This window comes from Patiria miniata, unplaced genomic scaffold (assembly GCF_015706575.1).
Source record: "Patiria miniata isolate m_02_andy unplaced genomic scaffold, ASM1570657v1 HiC_scaffold_3, whole genome shotgun sequence".
NCBI lineage: Eukaryota > Metazoa > Echinodermata > Asteroidea > Valvatida > Asterinidae > Patiria > Patiria miniata.
The window spans coordinates 10,008,456-10,028,484 of NW_024037069.1; the positions used below are offsets into that span (position 1 = coordinate 10,008,456).

Consider the following 20,029-nt stretch of genomic DNA (forward strand, 5'->3'; position numbering starts at 1 on the left):
TAAAATCTTAGACTTGCCCATTCATACTATAGGGGTTAGATGTTTTTTATAATCACGTATAAATAAACGACCGACGTTATTGGTACCACCAATTCAAAAACAACAAATTTATTGAAGTAATACCGTACGTCAATTCTTAGTTTACCTACCAGAGATAGATTACATGTTACTGAAATTTACAAATTTGGCAAAGAAGTATAAACAACACCCCTAAATTATTTTTGGTTGAGTCGAACCGGAACTTTAAAATGGCGTCATTAATTCTGGGATTTCCCCTAGAAAAACCGCATCTACTGCACGTACGAAAGTGTGACGATACTGTACGTACATGATTGTGTCCAGTGTAGCACATAGTACATACGCAACTTCCCGTCTTTGAGTAGTTTCATTTTGATCGTCATGAAATAGCACTTTTTCTGCATTCTTTGCCCTCATATAGACAATTCAAGCTTCGCTGGAACTTTCACAAGTTCGGTATATATAAGATTATCTGGTTGAAATCGGTGAAACTCAAGGTATTTCAGTCGCATTCGGTGAGGAAATTTGAGAAGAGACAAAGCACGGAGAACAACATGACCGCCGTGTCCGGGTGTTCTGGTCGCGGGCAAATGACGGCCATGCAACGGCCCGCTGGCGGGTCCGCACGACGCCCAATCACCTACGCCCGTGACATTCCGCTAACAATTAGGAACGACATATGTCGGATGCTGGACGTTTCACACGCTTGGATAAATCTAGGTGAGTGGAAGTCACGGTTTTCCGACACAGTTAGGCCACAAGCTGGAGCATAGTAAACTCAGTTTTCATAGAAAAGGGACAATAAAGGAAAAACCTTGACTGTCGACGGCGTTAAATTTTCAGTGCCAGTGGTTTTTTGTCTTCTGTTTGTTGTAATTTGTATAGAGGAAATTAAAGTCCGGTTTGCCAATGTGTATGTTTCCTGGAGTATTAAAATCCTTATGAAAAGAAACGACATTTCAGTGAGTCACCAATAAGCCACACTTTCAATGGTCAAATCTAGTAATATAATCGGTTCATTTTTATCCCTAAAACTTTCCGGGTCTGTAAGGTTTTTTTTTCCAGGAAATCGACCGTGAAGTGCGTGCTCTCAGTTTGGTTTTAGCATGGAGGTAGGAATAGATCGTGTTTGATGTTTGATAAAAAGCTCATGTAGGGAAACAACATCGATCATGTGTAACGTGTGAATTTGGACATGGAGGAATACAAAATCCATGATTTGGATAACGTTTGACTGTCAACCGACACACAAGGGAAAGTTTAAAGGAACGGTTTATTCCTGTATTGGATTTGTCTGGATTTTTGGGCTATAAACAATGGATTATTTACGGAGCAATGATAGAGTGATTTCCTGCCATGATAGATCAGTGCACTCAAACGGTAGCAGGAAACCTATTCATAAAGTCGAATATGTTGGAGATTTACCTCTTCAAACCCGTCTAAATCTTATGCATGCACTTGATCATGTCGACGAAGAAGACGACCAAAGCAATTGGAGGAACCTAGGTAAGGAAAAGTGTAATAATATCTGCTCATGTGTGCGCACCAAGATTGCGAACTGAAAATTTGTCAAAACTATTTCCTGACTATATGCGCTTGTCAATTGATAAGGACTTTAAAAAGGACTTTAAAAATTGCACCTTTAAGATGAAGTCATGTGACCAATGATGACATCACTTGTCAATGCACACATTTGATATGTGGTCTTTGAGTGTGCTAAGTTTGGAGTCGATCTGATTAAAGACGGTGTCAATTTTATAAGTGAAATAAAAGTTTAATAATTTATAAAAGATCAGTTGATGACGTCACTGTGATGTCATTTTGGAATCGGCATACATGTATTAATAACATTATCTAGCTACCCACCAAGTTTAATGACGATCGAACCTTCCCTTCCATGTGTTTTTTAAAAATTTGCAATTTTGATGACGTCATGATGACGTCATACAGTTTTTCAAAATTGTGTGCATACATACCAAACAAACCTAATTATACAAAAAGAATTTTGATATTAGCATGTTCTGTTTGTGAATATGACTTGAAGGTTCAAAAATTCAAAAAGCCATTCTAAATCACATGATGACGTCATAATGATGTCAGTCACCTCATCTATACCACGTCCCTGTCTATGTACATACAAAAAATCAACCCAACCCGACTTATAGTTCTCTTGATACAGGCCATTAAAAAATGTACCTTTGAGATAACGTCACACAACCCATGATGACGTCATGATGACGTCACTCTTCTATAGGTCTTATCTATAAGGTCTTTGTCTACGTTAAGTTTCGCTGGGATATGACTTTGTTTTATGTCAAAAGTGCCGGCTGGAATAAAACATGTACAAAGTCTATGGGATTTGGGGTGGAACAAAAAGAAGGAGAAGAAAGAAAAAAAATTAGAACAAAAACAAAGACTTTTCCGCAACTTATGAGGAAAAAAGCCAGTTTTCTCCAAAGCCGACCAGCGTTGGAAAAATACAATTTTTCTTTAAAATGTTGACACACCAGGAGCCACGATTTACAGGATGCTTATTTTAGACTGTCATTCCCTAACAGTCCAGTAAGGTATTTTGTGATAATTTGATCATTTTGTTTTGAGATGTTTGCAAATGTTGTATCTTCCCTTCAAGTTCATGAGAGATTCTTTATCACAGGTTGTCTGGCTTAATGTTTGCCATGATGCTTCAGACAAATGATGGATGATAATTTCAACATTTTGGGGAGAACAAGTGTTTAAGCCCTTGTACGGAAAATTTAGGTCTCATATTTGCTGGACATGCATACATGTATGTATGCCAGATTCATGCTCCAGAGGTTTCATTTTCAATCTCCACTGTTGTGAACCTTAAACTGTTTCAGATCACAGCACATGTACATGTACATGAATGTCGGTAGGAAATGAATTGTTGCGATAAGCTTGTCCCTAGTTATCTAAACAATTTCTCAACCATCATCCTAAAATGCCTTCATACACTGTGTTGTCTTTATGTGGAGATTTATTTATGTATTCCATTTCTTTATCCAGGGTTTGCCCAAACAGTAAAGTGAAATTCACAGGGAAAAAGTGCATCGGTGAAACTAACTACGAACATTAATACGCACAATATTTTAAAAAAATATTTACACAAAGAAAGCTATCTACACAAATTCATTTTAAACAGTAAAGTATAAGGCTTGAATTGTCAATTACGGGTTGGGTGATAACCCTTCGAAAAACCTCTTAGGGGAAAAACACAGGGAAATTCCCAATCCGAGATTGACACACGTATGGTTAAATTTCTAGGAATCCATACATGTACATTGCACATAAGATAGTTGTGGTTTCCGGGCCATGTATGCCATTTTGGTTATTTATTGGAGTATAGAAACAAGGGGGGACAAACTTGAAAAACACTTGTTTCTGAAGTTAAGAGGTACATGTAAGCATGCCTTCGTTGTGTTCATGTTGAAAAAAATCATGTTACTGTTGGAGAAACTCTTGTTACCTTGATTAGTGCCACACCTGATATCGTAAGCTGTTTAAGTCCTGGCTAGCCTGAACAGTGCCTCCTGGTGTCGATGTCTAGCAGCTTGTAACTCCCCCACCCACTCCATCACACCCCCATACAACTTGAGTGACATCCTTTTTTTGGGGGGGGGGACAAAAAAGATACAAGATAATGAGACAAGGCTATATTTGCCGTTTACTGTGTATTTTTTTCTTCATGATATTAGGATGTACTTTTGACCTTTGAATGCATATACATCTTATTGAGAGTAGCAGCACGTCAGCCATGTGAGCTGATGTGTGTCCCTGGACTAAGTATTACCAATGCTCAGTTTCTTAATTGTCATCCTCCGTTAACCTGCAATATACCATGCATCCCCGTTTTCTATTTCCCATGTTTGCAGCATTGCTAATGTTGCTAGCAACATGACTTTTGGCGTGATCCCTGGTTATATGGCAAACAGGTTTATGACGCTGACAAATTGGGGAACCGCCAACTTAGAGTTGGATAGCTCAGTTGGTAGAGCTTATTGGAACGGCAATCCGGAAGTCACCATGGTCACAGGTTCAAACCCTGCTCCAGTAAATTTCTTTGTTCAACTTTGTTCAAAAAATTATGATTATGCATGTATAGTCAGTTTCCCTTTTCATTTGAAGAAGAAAAAGATCAAACCAAAACATTTTAAGATGGAAGTCACAGGTTCAAACCAAAACAAAACAACAAAAAATAAAACAGGTTTTTTTTTTCACATCTGAACAATCTGCTTGTGTATTTACTGTCTCCAGCTGGTCGCCTTGGCTTCAGCAATGATGAAGTACAGAGCTTCAAGCAGGCCTTGTACCGCATGGCCGGCAGCCCGACAGACGAGATGCTGACGGTATGGGATTACGGGTGCCACACCATCACCGAACTCTATCGCAAACTGTTTGAAATGAAGCATGCTAGGTGCATGATGCTTCTCAAGGACTTTGGTAAGCGATCCAGACACATTTTTTTAGTATTCGCTTAGCGTAACCGTGACGTCACTCAGAGGTCAGCTCGGTGCAGATATGTGACCTGTTCTGTCAAAATCAGACTTTTCTGGGCATAAGGTCGAAACTGATATTTTTACATATTGTTAACATATGTTCTTTTTCCTTTTAATAGGTGGTTTAATTTTTGAAACCGGTCATTCCTGGGCAGAGTTATGCTATTTTGAAGTTCATTTTGTCGAAAAGTAGAAAACGGAGAAAATGGCCACAAACGTCACAAAACAGTTATTTCTTTAACTGATAGGCCTATACCTTATCAAAATCATCAAAAATAGTATATGTAGAGTTCAAATTAGGCTTTCAAAGTTTTAAAATATATTTTAGACACGTTCGGGATTACAAATATGCAAAAATTTGAAAATCCATAAAAATCACCCCCACAGCTTTTTTTGGCCCTATCTCAATTTCAACCTCTGCCCAGAAGCGTCTGCTTTTGACAGAACAGGTCACATATGGTTACGTGTTCACGTGCAGTCGCACACAGCAACAGCCCAGTAAACACCGTGGTTTCGCTACAGCTGTTGTGAATCCGTTCCATAATTTGCTTGATTCTCCTCATGGAAGCAAAAACTAAGCACAACTGTGGTTATAACTGGTGTGGTGTATGTTAAACGTATGGGTACTGTAATGTGTCGTTATTAAAGAAATGCACGTGAACCGTTGTCAAGGAAGTGAGCCATGACCCGGGAAGGAGACGTCACACTTTCTCAGCGTGTTACAATCAGGGTTGGATGCAGAATTCGAAATCCTCTTTAGTTTTGTGTCTCAAATCTGGGGGAAAACTTCATGAAAACAAAACTTCACAAAACTCTGCTAAGCACCAAAATAACTTGCTGAGCAAAAACAGGCTACCAGCTGAATTAGTGTCATGCAATGTGCATTGCTTGTGACTGGTTTCCAGCTGATTGATGCTTAGCAGACAAAATTGCGAAGCACACTTTTCTGTGTAGCAGCTCCAGTTCATATTGTATGATTGTAATGATGTTTTTTTGGTTTTTTTCCGGGTTCCTCTTCAGTTGATCCTAGCCTACATCACTTGATCAAGGAAGTACAAGGAGTGCAGCCGACCGACAACGATAACGACTCGGCATCCAATGTGCACCAAGGGCACTCCCAGATACCTCCAGTTGTCTATGTCCCTGGTAAGTCTAGCAAAATTGTCCAAAATAAAATATAAAAAACTTTGTTTGCCAGCTGTTTTGTTATTTTTGATGGTTCTAGGTGACCCATTAGTCTGAGTGAGAAGTGGGGACTGACAAAAATTCATAGGTGCTTGTTGTGACAAGTAGACAAACTTGATGTCCCGTTGAACTTGATGCAGAAGACCACAAAGTTAGTTGTTATTTTTTCCCAAGCCTTTCAATTTTGGTGACCATTATTGGTCTGGTTTGAATCTGAATTGGTGCTCCGAGTCGGTTAATTTACTTGATCTCGTGGATTATCCTCTGTGATAATCTTAAGGTTTTCCTTTCAGACTTGTCAAAGGGGATTTTTCAAACATGCCCATTCTCAAACATGCCCACGACTGTTGAATTCTGGATGCTTAAAAAAAAATCAATCAATTGCACTTTTGTTTGATGTATCCATCAGATTTTAGCATGCACATATTTTCCCCTCATCAGGTGCAGGAGGCCAACCTCCGTATACAGCAGACGGGCCGAAATCATCACAGGATTCCACGGCCACTGGGGGCCACCAACCACATCACCGCAAGCCTGGCCAACCCCAGGCCACTCAGGGATCCTGGAACGGTGGACCTGATGAGCATCAAGCTGGGTCCTTGGCCGTCAAGAATCAAGGAAGGAGAAGCGAGGGTCTGACTGCCAACATGAACAAGGACTCCTCGGAGAAGGTCATCGGGCTGGGCTCACCGTTCCAAGGCTGGGAGGGGGGCTCCAGCAGTGCCAACAACAAGAGCGGGAACCGAGGGGAGCTGATCAGCGGTGGCAGCGATGGGATTGGCAGCAGCCAGGTGATGGGAGAGAAGGAGAGACTGGAAAACTGTAAGTTGTGGCGAGGTTTTAATGTCCATCAGTGCCTTCCAGTGCTATCCTGGTACTGTGATTGTTTGCTCAGTCATAGCCAGAGTTGTGGTCAATGGTGTAGCCAGGGGGCTGCAGAGTGACAGAGCACAGTGGGTTAGAGATTTTAAAAGCAAAATCGGGACGCTGATAGAAGCAAAATCAGGATGGCGAAAATGGATCATAAATGCAAAATCGGAACTAAAACCCTGGCTAGGCATCTGGTTGTGGTCCAGTCCATCTGATCATCCATCTGAAAAAAAGATATATTCTTAGTAAATTTCAATCCATGGTTTCAGTCTTGGCTGAAAACAATACACACAATGTGTGGGTTTTGACTTGGGCCCTAGTCAATTTCGGTAGCGGTACATATCTGGAGATCATAGACTGGAATCTTGCTTCAGAGACATCAGAGATTGACCGAAAGTGTACCTAGTCAGTTTGCGTCTGTGGATAATTTTAATGTCAGATTTTATAACTGATGAATCAGCATGACAAAATAGAATAAAAAACAAGGCTTGTTGTAATTCATTGTTGCATTGGTCCCTGTCAGTTAAATCCACCGGTTTCATGAAACTGTCCTCCCATATTTACTGTTTACACCCTTTGTTTTGTCAACAGATCAGGACCAGTCTGCGTTGAGTTTGACAATCCATATCCCTTATGATGATATCGTCAAGGCAACCAACAACTTTAACGGCACCTACAGGCTGGGGGAGGGTGCGTTCGGCACAGTGTACCATGCTGTTATTAATCTGACGAACTACGCCGTGAAACGAATGAAACAGGTGGGTGTGTTTGTATGTGGCAGAGGAAGGCGTGTGCATTATTGGTTTTTCAGAGTTTATAGTGTACCACCACAAAAATATGGCAGTATTCGGTATTAAAGTGTACTTTTCTGGGCAGACTCTTATGTTGTCAAAATACAATAAGGCACGTGGTGTTAGGGAAACTGCAATCAGGCAGCGTGGGCAGAACATCAAAGGCCCTGCTGGATATAGCGCAGTTTTCACCTTAGAGATATCATGACCACAATGAATTTAACTAACTATCCATATATACATGTACAATGTTGTGCGGGGCCCAATTTCTTGGCTCTGCTTAACTTTACCGAAAAATACCTGCTTACTATAGCAGAAAATTCTGTGCTTACGGTAAGCGTGTTTCACACCTTAGCGAGGAATTTTTGCTTCTGTGCATACGTATATCCAGTAACTAAGGATTCTGTGCTTACGGGTTAGCACAGAATGTTTCTGCTAGCGCGGTTACTACAAAATTTGTGGTCATAAGCACGAAATTCTGTGGTTAGCAGAGCCAAGAAATTGGGCCCAGATCTGACCAAGTTGTTTCTGCACCTTTTTAAGAAGGGCTTTTGCACACATCTTGTCTACTTTAAAGAGGCAAAATTGCAGCAGTGAAATTTCAATACAGGGGTTGTCGGTATTTCAGTATTTTGACATCATTCGGTATTGTTCGGTAACAAACAAATACTGTCACTATACCATATTATTGCAATATAGTCCAAGCCTACTTTCAATTTGGAGTGTTTTAATAACTGCAGAATTTTCTTCGCAGTAATTTTGATATTCATATTTGTTCTGCAGAATGAGCACATGGGGTTTGAGACTAACAAGATCGCTCGGGCCGACCAGATGAAGGAACTGCGGGCACTCGTCACGTAAGTATATCAGCTTCTTTTTCCTGATTTGTTAGAGACTTTTCCTTTGGTACAATACGAGTGTATAATTTGGCAAATCTATGACCCAAGCAAAACTCGTCTGTGAACTAGTCGCAGCAATATTAATGAATGGGGCAATACCATATGCTGACTCACGTTACATTTGGAGGGGATGTTCAGTCAAGTCTGTGCTGTTAATCTATAAGTCAACGAACTGAGGGTGGATTTTTCTAACAGAAGATCCTTTGAAGTTAAGTTACTTTAACTACCATGACTACAGCAAAGAGGCCGACAAAATAAACTTCTGTTGGTTTGGCAATAAGTTTTTTATTGGTCACTCGATATTACAAGCAAACAATATGGCAAAAAATGTCAAAACCCTACATTTGAAAGTTTCCTCGATCATACTGTGCATTATGGAAACAAAATCTTGTTACTGGCTTTAGTGTAAGTCACACGCTACCATTTTAGTTGTTAAAAAGTATCAGTTATGAAATCTCTAGAGGGATATATTTCGGTGACTCACGTTACAGTTGGTCTGCTTATCTGTGGTACAAGTTAAAACATAGAAAAAAAACAGAAAATGAAACCAAAAAACTCTTCTTGCATCAAATATGAACCTTTCTCTCTGCCTTAAAGACAAAACCTCTCAACACTTGCAATTTGCATGTAAAAACAAGATGCCAAAATGAATTCTTAAATTCCATAATTTGAGCCATCTGTCGATGGGGGCACTGTTCAAAACCGACGATTATGCACACAAACGGCCAATATATGATGCTTTTCAGGGCGGTACATGTGCGAAATTCAGAAAAAGGCACCCACAACGGCAGATGCAACAAATAAGGCAACCACTTCTTTTAAAAAAGGGCACTTGTTCCGAAAAAATCGCACTTCTTAAAAAAAATGGCACTCTTTACAAATTATTGGGGGGTGAGCCCAAAAAAGGGCATTTGAATGCCGCTGGCCTCAGATTTGAATAAGAAGCGGGACACTCCTAATTTTTAAGTTGAAATTATTTAGTTAATTGGTTACTTATCTATTTTTTCAGACACTTATCTCATTATTACCCTTCACCATGCAAACCTTCAAATCAAATCTAGTTACTTATCGTCGGCCGATTCTTTTGCGCGATATCTCATTGGAAAGCTCATAACCAATGTAATGCTAGAAAATTATCAATTCAATTTGAAAATCTATTTTTCGTGGTGCCACACCCAAAAAACATATACCAACTTTAATATAACAATATCCGAACTGTAGTTGTTAAATAATAATCCTCTTGTTACTGATTTCTGTATCATTTTGCCCTTCCCAGTGTAACTACTTATGTAAAAGTCTATAAATAAGCACGTATTTATGAAAAAATTTAAATAGTTTCAATGAAATTTGTGACATGTTTAGGAGTTTCACTTTCTGTTTCCACGTGTGCGATAAGGCATGCCACACAAGTGTGTGAACAGGAAGTACAGTGGAATTCAACAGGAATTGCCCTAATGCATTTTTCCCAAAATAGCCTTTTGTGTATGCTGTATGGTTGAATGGTTACTGGGTGATATGTCCAAAAAAGAGACAATTCTACCACAAAACTCCCTGAATTCCAGTTTCTTGTAATGACATACCAAAGTTAGTTACCCCTTTCCACCTCCCCCCCCCCCCCCCTATTTTTGGGGGTTTTTTTTAAGGTAATATACAGCATTTGCTTTTGCTGTAATTTTCAGAAATTGATGGATTTTGGGATTACTGTTTTTAAGGCAAATATCTTTCCACTAACCCTTTTAAAGTTTGTGTTCATGGATGCCGGGACCCCCCCCCCCCCCAAAAAAAATTTCTGTTGTAGTCTGGTTCCCAACCCGACACTTCAGACGAAACGGAACAATGTATAGACATCAGGGAATTGTTAGGTCAGGGAACCAGACTTTATTTGCAATCAAAATGTGGACTTACTAAATTCAGTCAGTTGGGTAGTATTTGAAAAATGCCGTTTTTTTCCAACCATGGTTTAATTGGCTGAACCATCGTTGGAAAATGATACAAAATTCCACTTTTCTTGAAAATGACAGCATAGCAGGTGCAGTGATTTCACACAATGCTTTCTATTTAGTTACAGTCAAGTAAGGTATTTCATAATAATTTGGTAGTTTCATTTTATAATGTTTGCAAATGTTGTACAATTAACCTTTTTGCTGTAGAATCGCATCAGCTTGTGAAATATTGTCCAATTACATAATATACAAATGGACACGAAACGTGCAAAATCTGAGACAAACAAAATGTAACATACAAAATTCCATAGGGTTGTCTAAGAGGCGTGGCTAAGTCGTAAACAGCAATAGGTCAATTACCTTTAACTTTAAATTCCACATTGTGTTATTAATATAATAATGTTATAGTCGGTGCTGTTAATTTGTGATGGATCCCAAGTACATCACAAGTCTGTTCACAAGTAATCAAGAGAATCTATTCACAAGGGGATTAAAAAAATTAAAAAAACAAAAACCAAAGGAATTTTTTTGTTGCTGGTCATTGGCATAGCTTTTGAATTGACTTGGGACTGTATGACTTGTGATGCATAATTATCACCCCGACTACGACACTGCATTTGATATTTTCTCATTGTTTATTTTTTTTGTATTTCATTGTAGTTACCGCAACCCTTACATCGTGGCCTTGTGTGCCTTCTGTTTTGATGGCCCCTCCCCATGTCTGGTCTATGAATTCATGGAGAACGGATCCCTCGAAGACAACCTGCTATGCAAGGTGAATTCACTCAGTAACCTATACTAAGATTTTTAGCACAGCACAAAGCCGTTCTTGAAAATAATTTTATCCTATCAAAAAAATTAACAGGTGTTATCGAGTCAGTCACAAGTCTATGACCACCAAATCAATAGTAAAATTGTGAATAAGGTCACAAGTAGATAGGGATGAACAACAACTAAGGACTGCATTTGTCACTGTTCATTTGATTAGCTTGTGAGGTGAGTAGAGACTGTAGGACTTGCGATTGATTAATAATGAGCTTACATGTGATTGACTTGTGATGTGTCTTGTGATTGACTTGTGATTGACTTGTGCTTGACTTGTGCTTGACTTGTGCTTGACTTGTGATGGACTTGTGCTTGACTTGTGATTGACTTGTGATTGACTTGTGATTGGCTTGTGATTGGCTTGTGATTGACTTGTGATGTGTCTTGTGATTGACTTGTGATTGACTTGTGCTTGACTTGTGATTGACTTGTGATTGACTTGTGATTGACTTGTGATATGTATTGTGATTGACTTGTGATTGACTTGTGATTGACTTGTGATATGTAGTGTGATTGGCTTGTGATTGACTTGTGATGTGTCTTGTGATTGACTTGTGATTGACTTGTGCTTGACTTGTGATTGACTTGTGATTGACTTGTGATTGACTTGTGATATGTATTGTGATTGACTTGTGATTGACTTGTGATTGACTTGTGATATGTATTGTGATTGGCTTGTGATTGACTTGTGATGTGTCTTGTGATTTATAATTGAATTGTGATTGACATCATTTTAACTCTTACAGATGTTGAAACAAAAAACTTGCATTGATTGTAACTGTGTACTTAATGTATTCATGATTACAACTCTTAAAAAAAAATACTTGGAATGAATAATAATGAGGAAAGTAAAGTTTTCCATTTCCTGTCTGGACTCTATGCACCTTGTAGGCACAGCGTGGTCCCTTAGACTGGCGAACAAGGCACAGGATTGCTGAAGGTGCTGCATTGGGAATCAACTTCCTTCACAAGGCCCAGGAAAAACCACTGATCCATGGTGACATCAAGAGGTATGGATACCTGTCATGATTGTTTTAATTGGGCCTTTCTTTATGACATTGTAGTATTTGTGCAGAGCTGAAAGGGAAGGGCAGGCCCTTGCCAAGGGGGGGGGGCCTGGCAGGCAATTGGCCCCCCATCGGCAACAACCATGCAACCATGTATTTATGTATTTTGTTTCTTGTAGTGTGCCCCTCCTCCCCCCCCAAAAAAAAAAATGCCCGGAGCTGGCGACGGCGCTGGGGAAGGGTGTTTTACTCAGCGTTTTAAGACATTTGACCAAAACAGTGACAAAAATTCCACCCAAATGTGAATTTCCTTCATAATTCCCAAAATAAGGATTGCCATTTTGAGCAATAGACATTTTTCAAAACATGTGTTAAATGGTAGACAAATTAGGTCTCATAATTATGCTGGGGACATTTTCGCAAATCAGGTACGCCAAAAATATTGCTTGGGGGTTAGCATGCTGAGTGAAAATCAGCAGAGAACTTGTCGTAACCTTTTTTGTTGTTGTTTATTTGACATACCCTGGTTTTTCTTGTTTAAGTTAGTTATATAACAACTAAACATGTACTCTTGTAGTTAAACAGAACAAAATAATATTTCTCATAGATCGTATTTTCGCATTTTGTTTTGAATCTTTTTGGTTTTCTCAACAACAGTGCCAACATACTTCTAGGAAAACACATGGAGCCGAAGATAGCAGACTTTGGCTTGGCCAGGTTTGGCCCAGAGGACGGCAAGACCTACTGCTACCTGAAGACCAAGAACGCCCACGGAACCTTGCCGTATCTCCCTGAGGAGTTCAAGCGAAGCTTCAAGCTCTCGACCAAGGTGGACGTCTTCAGCTTTGGCGTGGTGAGTGTCAACAACATAAACAACAACAAACAACAACAACACATTGGATCAGGTTCAACCCTTGAACCAAATTAATGCATTTCCAATTTTGAAAATTTTCTACATCGAGGCCGCACATTCAGTTTTAATTTGATAGTAACATGTGTAACCCAAACAAACAATCATGTTTTTATTGGCAAAGATTATTAATCCCAAATTTTGACGCAATCTTAACATTCATTTAACTTTGCCGAAGTCACTATTAATTGGTACGTTAATGCAACATCACAATTACAAAGATCACGTGGTAATGTCTTCCATGGACAAGAGACATTATGATGATCTCATCACCATCAGCTTATCTGATACATGTACATCAGCTTAAAGGGCCCATGTAAAGCAATGTCTCTAGCTGCAACCCTTGAAATGTACCTTTGTGTCCCATTTAAAGGGAATGTACATCATTGGCTTTTGCTGTAATTTTCAGAAATGAACTATTTTGAGTGGTTAGTATAATAGATCAAAATATTGTTACACTGACCAAGGGCGTATCCAGGGGGGTGCCAAAGGGGGCCATGGCCCCCCCCCCCCCCCAAAAACGAAACCAATTTTTTTTTTTTTTTATGTGGCATCGCAATAAAGGCAGGCAATAAGTACACCACCATCTTTTCCTCAAAAGAACATTGGTAAAGTGGTCAGAAATTGCCTCAGATCGCACCACAGAGCATCTAGAATCCAAAAAAATTTTTGGGGGACCAAAATTTTTGTTGGCCCCCCCCCCAAAAAAATTGTGATCTGGATCCGCCCTTGACACTGACATGTTTGAAGTTTTGTGTCCGAAAATGCTCGAAAAAACCAAGAAAAACAAAAATGTTCAAGTAGTCTGGTTCCCTGACTCCACTAAAGATGAAATGGATCAATTTATAGATGCCGGAAAATTGTAAGGTAAGGGAACCAGTCTAGCTGGCCTGCACCCATTCATGAACATGTAACCAATAGCAAACACAATTTGAACTGAAACAAATGGTAAATATGGAGCAGTAGTTGAACAATAGTTAGGTTTTTCCAACGGTGGTCGGCCGACCACCGTTGGAAATGTATACAAAAATACCATTTTCTTGAAAATGACTTCACACCAGGTGCCGCAATTTTACAGAATGCGGCTTGTGACTGTCATTTACCAACATCCTAGTAAGGTATTTCGTAAAAACTTGGTAGTTTTATTTTTCGATGTTTGCAAATGTTGTATATTCCCTTTAACTCAATTGTAAGCTTCATCATATTGGCATTTTCCAGGGCATTTTGGTGCCTGTTTTGTTTTTATTGTAATGAAGATTTCCATATTCATGAGCAAAACATGTGATGTCATTTAAGGCAGAAACTTCAGAGTCACATCTGCATTAGCATGCAAAGTCCCTAGAACTTTTGGGGGTTTGCTGTGGTTACTTTTCTGCTTTCAGTCATTCATTGTTGTTTAAGAACATTAAGACAATGAGAAAACTTTATGCATAAATGTTTTCAAAAAGCAGAATTTTGAATTACAAACCCTAATCTGAAGAGTGTGTGTTAGAAAAAGCATGAAACATTTTAAATGTTTTTTTAAAAAATGCACTTCGCAATTTTTTTACCAAAAAACAAATGTCTCAAAGTTTTCATACATTTCAGAGGAATGGATATTTGCTTCAGTGTGAAATTTGTTTAATGGACTCCTTACTGGCGCATCAACATTTTAGAAAAATTGGATGACATCATTATGACATCTTGAAAATATATTTTCTTTTCTAAACACATGCGATACAAGGTTCAATCGTCATGAGATTTAGTCGTGCAAAGTATGCAAATTAAAAGTGATGTCATGATATAATCTGTTGCTCTTTAGATTGTTAAGTGTTTAAATTTGGATTATTCTATACAACACATTTAATCGTTCAGAAAAAACAACTGAAATACTTTCAAAAATAAACAGAGTATGAGAAATTAATAATAGTAAAACATATTAATCATTTATCACTGCAATGAGAATGGATACAATTTGTTAAGTAATACATGTTGAATTAACCCAAACTCTTATGCATTTTTGTTGTGGAAGCTTCGCGAATCCAGAAAGTATAAATGAACCAACTCTTTTCTTTTATTGACCTACCTTTCAGGTTCTGATGGAAATCCTTGCCGGGGAACGAGTATCAGACAGCAGACGTGAACCCAACAAACTATTGGTAAAAAGAACATCCCTTACTAGAACCGGGAACCTTCATTAAGAACTGATAACCTTAAATCTTTAAGAAATGAGAACCAAAAAACTAAATTAAGAAATGTGAACCTTAAATTAATAAGAGATAAGAACCTGAATCCTTATTAAGCACTAAGACCTTGGTCCTTTTAGAACTAAGAACTTAAAACCTTAAGTAAGAATTAAAAACCCTGACACCTTAATTAAGAACTAAGAACATGAAACCTTTATTAAGAACTAAAAATAACTTTGTCCTTTTACAACTAAGAACTTAAAACCTTAAGTTAGAATTAAAAACCCCGACACCTTAATTAAGAACTAAGAACCTGAAACCTTTGTTAAGAACTACAACCTTTGTCCTTTTAGAACTAAGGATGTAAAACCTTAAGTAAGAATTAATAAGCATGACACCTTAGTTAAGAACTATGAACCTGAAACCTTAATTAAGAACTAGGAAACTTAAAGAATAAAAGACCCGGAACCTTTTTTTTGTCTACTAAGAACCCTAAACCTTTAATAACTAAGAACCTGAAAACCTTTAAGAGCTAAGAACCTGAAACCTTTGAGAAGTAAGAACTTGAAAAGTTTTAAGAACTAAGAACTTGAAATCTGTAAGAACTAAGAACCTGAAACCTTCAAGAACTAAGAACCTGAAACACTTACATATTTTTTAAGAACTAAGAATCTTAATCATTTGGGGAAAAAAACCTGAAACTACTTGTAAGAAAAAAAACAAAAGCTATATTTATAAAAACTAAAAATATTTGCTAAAGTTTGCTTTTTGAAAATTTGCATCCCTTATTTTGATTATTTCAGACCGACATTGTAGAAGAGGCCATGGAACTGGAGAAGCAGCAAAAAGGTGTGATAGAGAGGATCCGAGACCGACGCTGTCCAGACTGGCCCTGGGACATCGCCTGGTACCTGCTGGATCTAGCCCTCAAATGCACCAGGTCAAAGTTCACACAGCGGCCAGAAATAGTTGAGGTACAAGACCTTTAACCAGTTCACGCCGAGATTATTTTGACATGACCGGACCCAGGCGCGGGATTGTTTTTCACGAACCTCGATGCAAGACAGGTTCAGGCCTTCATCTGCGGGTAGCACACCCTGATATTTCCAGCCTCGCTTGCTGCAGGTCGCAGACAGATAGGCCTCGTTTGCGTGAAAGTTATCCATCATCCGTTATGAATGCCGCAAAAATTTGCGTGTATACATGTCATCCGACGATGTTTTTATCGTCTTGCTGTTTTTGTACCCGTTGGGTTTTCGGTTTGTACGGTCTTTCAATTTTTCTGTCCTTTTTACGACACTGTTAATCAGTGTCATAATTTGTTCTTTTTGCTCTTTTTGAGTTTTTTTGCTTTTAGTGTGTTGGCAAATTTCTGTGTTTTTTTTTAATTTCACCAGTTTGCATGCAGCACACTTGTTTACTTAACGCATTTTTGTTTGTTAAAAATGATTGAACATATTTGGAGTCGTGAACTTGAGTGCTGTAACAATCACTATCATGTAAGACTGTATTGCAAATTTTCATTGTCATTTTTTTTTCATCCAAATCATTTTCAGGCTGTCAACACTTTGAGAGACATCGCTGCTGAAATTGCTAGACGTGATGAAATGCAGAAACGCAGAGAAGGTAGCCTCTTCTATTTTGTTAAAGATATTCTGTGAGCATCTTTCCCCTACCCCTCCTGTTTTTTGTTTTTTTTACTTAACAACAAACACTGGTATCTAATAAACTATACTTGTTACAGACATCCTCTTTCGTTCACAAAGTATTATTTTTATCGAACGATACTTGGGGGAAATCCCCTTTTCTTCCTTTTGTTTTACTGTCTTAATTGTATAGCCTCTGAATCTTAATGAAATCAAAAGAGTATTCCCTAGGGAATTCAGAAAAAAGTACACACATCACTTTAATATTGTTCAAGAAAATGTATTCTAAGTTTTTGTGAAATGTGATTTCCTTATCGTAAACATTTGTCTTTTTCGATTTTGACAGAATATCCTGTGCAGGATACCAAGCGCCGAAGCCCCGAAGGTTTCCAGGATCAGTACTACACACCCCAACCCCAGAGGTACAGCCCGCCCTCACATGAGGCATCGGTGAGATACGCATCGCAAACCGGGCCAGGCGGGGTACCAGTCAGACGGGACTTGAGCATAGAGTCCAACACTGCGGTGACACGGCCGGGGCCGGTTCCCGATCCAAGGTACGAGGCGAGCTATCAGCGGCACCCAATGCAGCAAACAGGGATGGGATATAATCAAGGTCGCTACCCAGCACCTCAGGGGTACGGAGATCCGAGGCTCAGCTATCAGCAGCCGGGTATCAGGAGGCACACATCATCGGAGACGTCAGATGACAACAACCTCTTCAGCGAAGACAAGCTTGATTTCTCATCTATGTCATCCTCACTGACATCTTACGACATGTCCAGGGTGGGGGATCCATCAATGTGCCAACCACTTCTGTATCAGAGTCAGTCATCTGTGCCCTCCTCGGTCAGCTATCAGCACCAGCAGTCAAATCCTTACAGTCCTCCTGTCTACGACGTGAGGCACCCGGACCCAAGGCAGCTTTACCCAAGCCATCAGAATCCGGCCGGTTACCATACCCAGACCTCCCAGGGCTACCCAGTGTCACAGCAAGGTGGGTCCCAATACCAAAACCCCCTGTGCTCCTCTATGGTTGGTAACGTCAGCCCCTACCAGGATTCCAGGTACCAGACTACCGAATCCAGTTACTACGCGACTCAGAATCCTGCCGTCCACTCAACATCAGAGAGCCAGCGACGCCAGGAGAGTCTGACCCTCCAGGATCACATGAGGCAGCTTGACATCTCACAGCTGCCTACCAAGCCACTGGGAGGTCCGACACAGCAAGATGCCCCTCCAAAACTCCCAACAGACCGTCCATCCCAGCAGCCTGCCTTGGTCTCAGCGGGGATCCCCAGGAGAGAACCAGAGCAGAACACAGACATCATCCCTGGATACAAGCCTGGAATGAAGGAGAAGTCGTTCAAACCTCCCCTGGTGGCAACGATTAGCGAGGAGAGTGATGAAGAAGCCACCCCACTGCGTACCTCCCTCACCACCGCCGAGATGCAGCAGTATCTGGCAGGCAAGCCTCGCGAACCAAGCCAGCAGACGGAGAAAATGTCAGAAAGTCCAGCCAAAGTGGCTTCAGCTGCCCCAAAGGAAAACACTACCGCAGCAACAGGAGAGGAAGCATCTCCACTTAAATCGTCCCTGACCACAGTCCAGATGAGGCAATACCTACCCAGCAAGCGAGAACCTACCGAGGAAACAGAAGGAGAATCGGCCACCAACAGATTGGAGGAAGCCTTAGTGTCTGCCTCGCATCATCGAGACAGGAGCTCACCCAGGCCAGCATCTGCCACCGAAACACCAGACACAGGCCCCCTTGGGACCAGCGATGACTGTATGTATGAAAAATCCGATCTGCAGTCTTCCCTCACCACTCAACAGATGCGACAGTTTTTACCAGGTCGGCGGGAACCCAGCCAAGAGACAGAAACGGGACCGTCAGTCAACGACAGAACAACCGTTCCTCCAAGTCAGAGATCTGTTGAAGAATCGGAGGTTTGCTACTCAGCTCCACCCAACATGGCGGCACCCTTAGCCCAGAGAGCTGACTTCGCTACAAGAAGGGAGCCACAACAATTGACAGAGCCACTGAATGGTAGCCACTAAAAGGGTACGGTGCATGCCAGAAATATGTCACCAACTTCAAATACCACGTGCCAATTTCAATAGCATAGCTTCATACGGCCGTGAAGGGCAAAACCTAATATGGCCTTAAAATCAACCCGACAAAAAAATTCCATCTTATGAATAGCATAGCTTGTGCTAGCAAAACAGCTGCACACTTGCACACACGTGGAGATTTCTGTTGTGTCTGTTTTTTATAGGCTGCTCTGAAGTTTTTGAGCTCTTTGCTGGCTTGTTGCCCATGGTGCCCTTGAAATGGATAGTGGTCTTCCAAGCAGAAAATGGTGTCCGTAGTAGCGCAATGACATCGTGCTCAGATCATTTTGATAAGTGTACAACATATTCAACTCTCAACTCTGTATTATAAACTAAAAGTTTGGTGCTCAATACAATAAATGTAAAAAGTAGGACTGTCTTTAACCTATACATCTTTTCACACATTTTGCACAAGAAAACATTTAGTTTTTATTTTAATTTCAGGGATTTAGCAGTATTAATGAAAGTTTTCTTTGTGTGACTTTTTTTTTGTTAAGTAAAAGTTTGCATGAATTAAAGATATCGCCTTATGTCATCTTACAATTGGTTGGTCTATACTGTGAACATATATATGCATTTCAGTGGTTAGATTGTTCTAAATAGGAACAGCTTGTAAACACTGAAAATTGTCACTTGTTTGATTTCATGAATCTTTGAAAGTTGACTAGTTTCTTTTAAACCTGATAACGTGTCATAGAACGACGGCAACTTTGCAAATGAAGTTATATTTGTGGAGGGACACAGTTTATACACATTGTATATAAAGTGATTATTAACAGAATTTTGGGTAACAAATTTCATTTTTTGGGGTCAATCTAAGAATGTTCAAGATAGATGCTTAGCTGCTTTGTAAAAATATTTAGTCAAGACCTTGTATAGTGCAAAATTCCTTAAGTGCATTTGTAAAAAGAAAAATAATTTGTAATTTAATATCACTATATTAAAACTTTCAATAAATAAATTCGAAATTTATACTACTGTTAGGGTTTTTCCCTATTTTTATTTTTATTATTATTTTTTTTTTGGGGGGGGGGGGAGGGTAGGGTTGGGGGGGGGGGAGTAGTGACCGATTGTTGGAATTTGGCCAAGTGGTAACTATTTCTATCTTTGCGTGTAATACTAATTTGCTGAGCTCTCT

At 39.7% G+C, this 20,029-nt stretch overlaps 1 protein-coding gene across 3 annotated transcripts; it reads left to right on the forward strand.

The window, feature by feature from the left end:
• The first annotated feature begins 299 nt into the window (after nt 1–299).
• LOC119737491 (serine/threonine-protein kinase par-1-like) lies at nt 300–19,868 on the forward strand. Of its 3 annotated transcripts, none has more exons than XM_038211890.1 (13): nt 300–738; nt 4,294–4,479; nt 5,556–5,681; nt 6,162–6,542; nt 7,182–7,348; nt 8,165–8,238; nt 10,884–10,998; nt 11,940–12,058; nt 12,713–12,908; nt 15,038–15,103; nt 15,934–16,104; nt 16,687–16,756; nt 17,123–19,868. In XM_038211890.1, the coding sequence occupies exons 1-13, from the start codon at nt 573–575 to the stop codon at nt 18,835–18,837; spliced, it is 3,552 nt and encodes a 1,183-aa protein (XP_038067818.1). In that variant the 5' UTR covers nt 300–572; the 3' UTR covers nt 18,838–19,868. The 3 variants fall into 3 exon arrangements, with proteins under 3 accessions (XP_038067818.1, XP_038067819.1, XP_038067817.1); XM_038211891.1 differs by lacking the exon at nt 300–738 and adding an exon at nt 779–1,130; XM_038211889.1 differs by lacking the exon at nt 300–738 and adding an exon at nt 1,137–1,524.
• The last annotated feature ends 161 nt before the right edge of the window (nt 19,869–20,029 follow it).